This window comes from Etheostoma cragini, chromosome 16 (assembly GCF_013103735.1).
Source record: "Etheostoma cragini isolate CJK2018 chromosome 16, CSU_Ecrag_1.0, whole genome shotgun sequence".
Taxonomy (NCBI): Eukaryota; Metazoa; Chordata; class Actinopteri; order Perciformes; family Percidae; genus Etheostoma; species Etheostoma cragini.
In genome coordinates this window covers 23,013,645-23,022,811 of record NC_048422.1, presented here as the reverse complement: position 1 = coordinate 23,022,811, position 9,167 = coordinate 23,013,645, and the positions used below count along the sequence as shown (strand labels likewise).

Here is a 9,167-nt window from a genome sequence, read left to right as displayed (position 1 = left end):
TTTTTTTACTACTGGACTTGAGTGAGTTTCTGCAGAATTATAGATACATTTTACTACTTCTGAAATCTAACCTAAGATTTATTGTTTGTTCATTAAGTGGAAAGAGGCATGATATATGTCATGAAAACAAAACAAGTAAAGGGACATTTTTATTGGTTCAGTTCTTGCAAATTGAGATATTTCTAAATAGGAGTCTGGCATTGCTGTGAAATTGTAGATTATAAAATCACTGACACGCTGAACAGCAAGAAGTAAAAGTACCATGCTGTCAATCACACATAAAATCAAATCTCCAATAAAAAATATCAAAAATCTTTTCCTTAAATCTTCCTTTAATTGTCTTTATAAAATGTATAATAATAACTGGAAAACACAGGTTACTTTACAAAATGAATGACAACCGGTGAGCATTGATAATGACATTTAACAATAATTATTACACAAAAAAACCTCAAGATCATATTCAGGTCAACTTACACAAATATAGCGAGCATTTAGGTCAACAGAAGACGTTCTCCTTCTCTCAGGCGTTCAGTCAACGGACTGGGAGTGCAGTACGTGGAGGCATGGAGACTCATGCGCTCTAGTCAGTCATAGAAACCCATTTAAAGCCAGAGACTCAACATTTCTCTCAGTCATTTATTCGTCCTTCCAGCTCTCTCCAGAAGGCACAATCATCACATTCAAAACATTACCATCCCCTCACACAAAAAGTAGTGATGTGTAAAATCACTGTCAGTATGAATAATAGTCTTCAGCAGGTATTGCTAAAAAAAAAGAAAGAAAACTTGGTAGTATTTAGCTGACAAACGGTCAGCTTCTGTCGTAGCACAAACACCCAAAAAACAGAGCAGAGGATTGGTCCTCTGGCTCTGGGTTCAGCATGGCAAGTATCCCGACTCTTAACATTTAGAGGAGGGAAAGAAATGTCCAGGCGAGAGGAACTTGTATCCGTTCCCAGTGGGAACTTTGATGCCCCCCTTAGAGTTCGACGATGGAGGTGGAGGAGGTTTAGCCTCCAGTGTTTGGTGGCCATTCTGTCCGTCGCCAGTGTTATGATCCCCGGATGCTTCTACCTTTTTGCTGACAGACTCGTGTCTAGGTGAGAGGTTAAGCAAACCCAAAACATCTTTCTGAACTGTACTCATTTTTTTATTCCCAGCTCGGAGTAAAGTGGCCGGGCAGGGCTCCTCGTGTTTCTGGCCAGCGTTGGCCCAGAAGGTTTTTAAATTATGAATCCTCTGGACTTTACGGTCCCGTTTTGGCTGGTTGAGTTCGGGCGTGTTTGCGGGGCTGGAGGAGGCCGAAACGGATCCTGCGGAGGAATAAGAAAAGGCCGGCGATGGGGCGCTACCAGCAGGAGAGCGTGAGGGTGAGATGTGGGTGGTGTAAGGTGAGGGAGGGTATTTCAGTTTAAGCTGAGCCCGCACATGCACATCTGGGGAGACGTCGGGGAAAGGCCAAGCCTGCTCTGTCACAGAGAGAGATGAAGAAGGGGAGGAAGGAGCGGGGCTGTTGTAGCCGGAGCTGATCTTCTGCAGCGACGAGGAGCGGGATGGGGGTTTAGGCCGAATTGGGGGAGGTGTTGAAACCGAAGGGGAGAGGGGTGAAAGATGACCAGTGAGGGAAAGAGGAGAAGAGGAAGCCTTTAGACTCGCCCTACTGGGGGGTCTGCTGAACGCACTGGTCTCAGAGGGCTGGAAGCCTCTTGATCCTCCAGTGGGAGTCAACGTTGGGCTTGTGGGAGAGGACAGCGAAGGCTGCCTGGAATGGGCATCTTCTCGCCCATCCGGCCCCTTCACTGTCTTTCCTCTGATGTTTGCTTTCTGCAGGCTCTCCACAGCTTCCATGTGGCTCTGGGTCTCCTCCAGAATCTTCTGGGCCAGTTCTTGGGGATCCAGCTGTCCCACGGGCCCCGTCCTCTCCTCCTGGGACTTGACCGTGCTGTCTGTCTCGGTGCTCGACTGGTCCGACTCTGAGCTGCTTATCTTCCCTTTCCCGGTCCTCTGAGGATGCGAGCTGCAAAACCAAAAACATTTTAGTTATGTTCAAATATTGAATCGAAATGTGAGCCTAAAAATCAATATTGAATGGAATTTTCTGAATCGTGCACCCCTACTACATATATTGTATAAAATTAAGTTGTATAACAACAAGTTGGACCTACAATAGTGTGTAGGGCAGCCCAAAGCCTTCATACATTCTTTTTTTGCATAGAATACTAAGCTATTAAAATAGCCTACTAATTGTTGGTATGATCTTATTAATCATGTTTCAATGTGAAACATTGAATCCTTAAGATTACTTAGGATGACTACGTTAGCTAAAGGCCAGTAAGCAGTGGGGATTTATATTTGCTAATATGCTTCTAATATGTTGGATTCATGTTAAAACTGTTTATTTGTTAAGACAATAATAATAATTTGGAGGCCCCCCTGCATTGACTCTGAGGACCCCCTAGGGGTCGCATACCCCTGTTGAAGAACCATGGCTTAGACCATAAATGCTATAACTTATAGCTGTCTTTCTCACAATAACATCAAACTTACATTTCCTGCTTGGGCTTGGGGCTGCTGGGGACTTTCAGGGGCAGCGGTGGAGCTTTAATCGGAGATGTTGGCGTGCTGACGCTTCCCTTGGAGGAAATTGTGACAGGGTACCCATGGCGCCCGGCAGACCCTCTCCCAACACCGCCTCTGTCGTGTCTGTGTCCCGCGGGCAGAGGCAGCGTGTCACAGTCCCTCCTCCCTCGTCCTAAAGGCTCGCTGCTTATGATAGAGAACCCCTCGTACTCCTCATCCTCCCTATCTCCCGCCAACCCTCCTCCGTGATTGGTCAGTCTGCCTCTCGACAGGCCGCCCGACGGGCGGTGCTGCGAGGCGTAGAGGCCCCCTCCCCCGCGAGGTCTGTCCGGTTCCTGCTGATGTGAGCGCTGGCTGATGACGTCACTTCCTGTGGGCTCAGGCCGGGACAGAAAACTGAGGGAGGACGCGAGGGAGCTGAGGCTGTAGACGGAGATGGCGTCGCAGGAGAGGTTGTCGGGGCAGCCGGGCGGTAAGAAGGAGGGCTGAGGCGGGTAGCAGCTGAAGGAGAGGGGCAACGAGTGAGGCTGGGAGGCCGACTGGGAGGACGACAGAGACTCCAGGGAGGACGAACTGTCCATGCTCAGGCGCTTCGGAAGCTCTGTGGAGTCTAAACAGAGAGAGGTGTTAGGTTGGAATCGTTCCATTTCACTAAAGTAGTGCATTATACAGTGAATTTGGATATTATTCACTATATAGTCCCTTAAGAAAGACCCACGATGCATTGCTAATTTGAGGATAATTACGTTTTACCACGTTTTTATAGAATCAAGTAACTAATAAAAACTAACGTGATCAGAAAAATTAACTTGAACAAACAGATTGTATTTGACGTGTACTATGATTTCTTTCCTATTACAGCAGCCAGCCACTAGGGGGCAATCCAGATGTTTTGGCTTCCCTAACCCGGTCCAGACATCCAACATGCCATCCTGACTTTGCGTAAACATACACGCTGACTTTCTAACAGTGGCGTGTCATCTGTACGCATTTTGTAAGCCAAAGCTGTATTCATCGGGCGTAAACATACACGCCACTTGGCCTGTTATCTCCACTTGCCGTGTTATCGCGAAAAGAAAGCAAAGGTTTAGTTTAGGAAATGTGACACGCGGGACAAGATCCCCGGTCTCCTGGGAGACAGTCCTGTGTTTTACAACCCAGACTAACCTCCCTACGTGGATTTTTGCCCTTTCATCCTACTCGCTACGGCGTAAATTAACACTCCTTTGCAAGGTAAAATAAGTCAATGGAGGCCAAACGGCGTTGATAAACACGCTAAAAAGTGAGCATGCGTCTTGATAACACACCAATAATGGCGTACGAATTGGAGTGTTTAACACACCAATAATGGCGTACGAATTGGAGTGTTATACATACGCCATTTCATGAAATCAGTCTGAGACATCTGTGCCTGGTTGGAATAGAGACAAGACTTAGTTTTGACAAAGAAAGAAAAAGACAGTTCTGTATTCTTCTCACCAAAGAGTGCCAGGAGAGACTGGAGGGCAAAGTGCATGATGCGCCTGCTGGCCTGCTTTCCGGTCTTCAGCACGACCTCCTCCTGACCCACCTCACAGAGATCGAAACCTGAGAGAGACAGAATGGAACTCAGTACAGTTACTGTAGTAGAACTGTACTAGAGTACAATTTGGGGCACTTTTTCTTCCATTTTATAGTATTTTAAACCTCTAACTCCTGTATATTTCAGAGAGAAATATTGTGCTTTTCACTTCCACTAAATCCTTCATCTCCATCTTTAGATCAGTGATCTTGAACAGGGGGCCCTGGACCCCTTCGAGGTCCTCAGAGTTACTGCAGGGGGGGCCGCCAAATAATTGTTCATTTATTGCAAGTTTCCAAGAAAATTTAAATATCCTATCAATATCCATAATAGCACTGCGCCAAGGTACAACCGCGCCTGGCTTTAAAAGGGAATGGGAGATGACACTCTGATTGGCTGATTGCATGTTACGCCCAAAACACACCTGTGATTATTGAAGACGTTAAGTACAACCCTTTTTAACCCTGCACCTGGCGCAAGGACCCTTTTTTCTGTCATCAAACTCGCAAAAGTGGAAGGGGCACCTGCGCTATGCGCTTCACGACGTGCGCTTAGATCATTAAAATAGGGCTCTTAGTCTTATTATGACATTCATACATGTATTGGTATCTAGTCTGAGCTGTTTGTTGCACTCAGTTTCATTTCAAATTAAAAAGTGAACCTTGGTTGATTCTACCAGGGACTCACCGAGCGCAGCCAGGAACTCGTGGCAGCCTGGAAGCCTCCACAGCTGCACACTTATGGACACTTGGATGGGAGCCAGGGAGAAGTCCTGCTCCTTGTCGCCTGGCTGCAACTGAACCAGCACCTGGTGAAGCTTTGGAGAGGAAATGTGATGCTTCAGCGACTTTGTCTTGTTTCGCAACATCTGAGCTGAGTCACCACGCGTCATTAAAGCAAGATAGATTACATAGCACTAGAGCTGCAAAGATTAAGCCATTAGTTGTCAACTATTAAAGTAATTGACAACTATTTTGATAATTGGTTTGAATCATTTGTTATTAACAATAAGTTAAAGATTTTCTTGATTCCAGCTGCCCGGTGTATGTGCATATGTTGTAGTTTCTTCTCTCCTTTGTGACAGCAAACTGAATATTCTTGAGCTGTGGACTAAATAAGACATTTAAGGACGGTTTGGGGGAAACACTGTTAAACATTTTTCACAATTTTCAGACATTTTATAGACCAAAACAACTAAACCGTCTGGGAAAACCCTGACGAACTCCCGGCAAATTTAAGATTTGCTCTGCAAGTCTGTCTGGCCAAGAGCCTATTTCTAATTTTTCCAAATCGAGGCACCAATCGCAACCGTTGAGGCGGGATTTACGCGAGGACGATAATACAGCGACAGCTAGCAGCTTTTTGTTAATATTCAACATGACGGCCACCCGTTGCTGCTGCCGCTGCTATGTCAGATCGCTGGTCTGATTGGTTGAAGGACTATCCAAATTTGAGCGGCATCCATTGGTGACACCTGTCACTACCCAATATGAGTCGAGTGCAGATTTCAGTCACGCATGCTCAGATTTAAACGGTTTATGGCATAACGTGTCATACTGAAATTTGTGAAATCCATGAAATAATAAACTTTTCTCATTACAAACAATAACAGAAGATGGAAATCATTTAAACAACTTTAAGCTATCCATGCTTGTTTGATTGCTAACGTTAGCTCAAAACACCATTCAACTGACAGCCTTTGTTGTGTTTGATGCTAACTTGTAGCCAATAGTGAACAAACTTCGTTAAGTAGGTCCATTTTTACTGTACTGACATTGTGCATGTGTCACTTTGCGACAAGTAGCATGCTAACAAGAGACTTCTGTAATGTCAATACAGTAAAAATGGACCTACTTAACGAAGTTGGTTTACTGCTAGCATAGCTACAAGTTAGCATCAAACACAACAAAGGCTGTCAGTTGAATGGTGTTTTGAGCTAACCTTAGCAATCAAACAACCATATATAGCTACGTTTCTGAAATAATTTCCATCTTCTGTTATTGTTTATAATGAGAAAAGTTGATTATTTCATGGAATCACAAATTTCACCATGACAGTTATGTCGTGAACCGCTTAAATCTGAGCATGCGCGACTCAAATCTGCACTTGACTCACATCAGGGTGTGACAGACATTACACAAGTCTCTCGTTAGCATCTTGTACGCTACTTGTTGCAAAGGGACGCTTGCGCAACTCACATCTGAGAAACGCACATCATGAGAAAGATCTGGTGTACCAGGCTAAACTAAACCATTAATTAAGAAAAAACTTCAGGTTAATCAACCAAAAAAAACATTATTAGTTGCAGCCCTACATGGCAACCACATCTTTCAGTTTTGTGTGCCCACTGTGATCGTCTTAAACTTTCCTTGAACTCAAAGTGAAACACTTACCATTCCCGCCATGCTTTTAACCGCCTTTGTGAGGTGGGTATGAGAGAGGAGGAAACAGAACTTTACTGGTTTATTCCTGCGTAACTTTTCTGTGATTTTCATGCATGAATGATGACACCTGATGACAGCCATTTGCTATAAAGAGGGCCAAGACTAGCAGAGAAGGATGTAACACAGTAGCTGAATACACAAAGTGACGGCAAAATGAGTTATGTTTTGTCCTTTAAATAAAGCTCCATTTATAGCTGCATGACTAAAAGCAATATCCTTAAGCCAATCAGGAGTAGGGTACAGATATGACCAGTACAGGACATTTTAGATATGTTAGATTCACACTAATAAGGGAAACAACACACACACACACACACACACACACGGATTCAAGGGCACAACTTCACAACGTGACGGTACCTTATGAATCAGCTGTTCTCCTGCCTCAGACACTGTGACCAGTTTACAGAGAGCCTGCAGAGCTGGAGGAGTGAGACCTGAGGATGGACAGAACGTTAATTACACCTCAACCCTTGTATGGTATTTGGGTCAAATTGACCCATTTCCAATTTTTACAAGAAGAAAAATGGTACAAGTATACATATTTTCTACCTAAAAATCAATGGCCCTACCTTACTTTCTGTGATAAACATGTATTCCTGACTCAATTCAGAACATTATTCTGGATATGACCACTTATGTTTTTTTCCATAGTGGATTTTAACATGAATTATGACCTTATGACAAAAAAACAAAACAAATCACACTTCCATTTTTAATTGTGTTCTAGTGATTAGATTGCATTCCCTAAACATATATGTTATCTCAATTGTTTGAAATTGAGATAAAGACAATATTTGTAAATAGATTAAGAAGTAAAATCTTATTTCAGAATTGTTTTTAAAACCCCAAATAAGTCCCGGGTCCATTTGACCCGAAGAGTATGAGAGGGAAAGTGAAGACAACACCAGGGTTAAAGCAGAGATTTCATACAGTATCTTTGTCAGGAATTGAATTTGAATTGTTTAAGTGGCTTTGCCAGACTAATTAAGTAATTGTCCCTGACTAACTAGGGTCTGGCTAGTCCACACAGCATTATGGGATAGGAGAAAAACGTGCTCTGGTTTGGTCAATCACAATCATCATGGGCGGTGCTAAGCGCCAGACGGAGCCACTGCGCCTCTGCAAAATAGCCTCAGGAAGCAACTTGTTTTGGTGGAAGGTGCGTACGTTCAAAGGTTGTTTTAGTCGTGCAACAGAAAACTCAGATAGCTAACTAGACAGATAGTCTAGCTAGCTGTCTGGATTTACCCTGCAGAGATCAGAGGAGCAGGTAACCATATTATACCATATTACCGTATTAATCCACCAGTTTAAAATGCCAACACAAAGGAAGCCCAAGGTAACGGACAACTGGCCTAAATGAGTGAAATCAAGGGAACTTTCTGTCAGCAACAGAGCAATCCCGGAAGGGGAACGTCGAGGATATAGACTAAGTTACAATCAATATTCATATTCACATATCGATGAACTGATATGGTCCGATTTTACAGGTACACGCTTAATGATAATACAGTCTGAATTCTGGGTCCTGGAGAGACTACACAGGTTGTTGTTCTTTCAGTGATTGACACTACGGGCGTAAATCTTCACTGGTGTCATGATTTAATTGATTATTCTGTCAACGATTCAAATCGATTTGATATCACGCTGCATCGCGATGCGTCCACTTCAATATTATTATATATTGCCACACATGGTTTTCATCAACAAATTCAAGCAGTCAGGCGTAAACAGTATGATCAACTTTTTTTTTGTATCTGCTCTTGAAAAAGACACTTCCTGAACGTAGCGGAGTCTGAACACAGCAGACAACAGGCAAAAACATAAAAAGCAGCGAGGTGAAAATTATCAAGTAACAGCAGCTGGCAATAATTGAATATGGTCTGACACTGCATCAATGCAAAGATCGATTTCAAAGCACCTAATTGACACGAGAGACACTTGGAGTAATGGAAAAGCTGCGTTACCGAGCAGGGACTGCAGGGTGGTGCTGCACTGTTGCAGCCGTTCCCCGGGGTCTGAGGTGGGGAAGAAAACCGCCGCAGGGAGACCAGCACAGCTGCCAGAGAAGTCTAACCGGAAACCCACGGCAGACAGGAGGGCCTGCCACCCGGGCACCCCACCCACCTGCCCCAGAGGAGAGAGAGAAGACGCATGGGCGTTGATAGAGCAGACACAGAGGCGGACATTTAAAGACAAAGAGACAGAGAGATGACAAACACAAACCTTGTTCTCGACGCTTTGTTGCGACGTGTACATCGCATTGCAATGGCCACTCTGAATGCGCTGCAAAGACTTCTCAACCTGCAGGGAGAAAGTTCAAACCAGGTGGATTAAAACACACAGGGGCAATTCCAGGGGTGGCACAGGGGCAGGGCCGGCGATTGCTATAGGCGAACTAGGCGGTTGCCTAGGGTGTTAAATGTCTTGGGGGGTGCCCTCTAGTGTCGCCCTTAGGCCTGGGTCTACTTCCCATTAATCATAGAATGACAAGCAGAGTAAAACATGTTCATTAAACATGATCATCCTGCGGCGCTCCCTCAGCCACACGCTTACTTGCCAACCTGATTAGATTGA

The 9,167-nt window shown here is 44.4% G+C and overlaps 1 protein-coding gene across 4 annotated transcripts in view; it reads right to left on the bottom strand.

Annotated features, from left to right (window-relative positions):
- Positions 1-137: 137 nt before the first annotated feature.
- The window catches only part of ttc28 (tetratricopeptide repeat domain 28), a 119,654-nt gene continuing 110,624 nt past the window's right edge, over positions 138-9,167 (bottom strand). For 3 of the 4 annotated variants that reach the window (XM_034896042.1, XM_034896045.1, XM_034896044.1), the window contains 8 exons: positions 8,817-8,894; positions 8,558-8,717; positions 6,948-7,024; positions 6,537-6,560; positions 4,831-4,960; positions 4,062-4,169; positions 2,550-3,192; positions 138-2,019 (listed from right to left, as the gene is read on the bottom strand). In XM_034896042.1, the coding sequence (XP_034751933.1) occupies positions 903-2,019; positions 2,550-3,192; positions 4,062-4,169; positions 4,831-4,960; positions 6,537-6,560; positions 6,948-7,024; positions 8,558-8,717; positions 8,817-8,894 (2,337 nt within the window). In that variant the 3' untranslated portion in view covers positions 138-902. The remainder of the gene's footprint in view (positions 2,020-2,549; positions 3,193-4,061; positions 4,170-4,830; positions 4,961-6,536; positions 6,561-6,947; positions 7,025-8,557; positions 8,718-8,816; positions 8,895-9,167) is intronic. The other variant, XM_034896043.1, reaches the window with a different exon arrangement.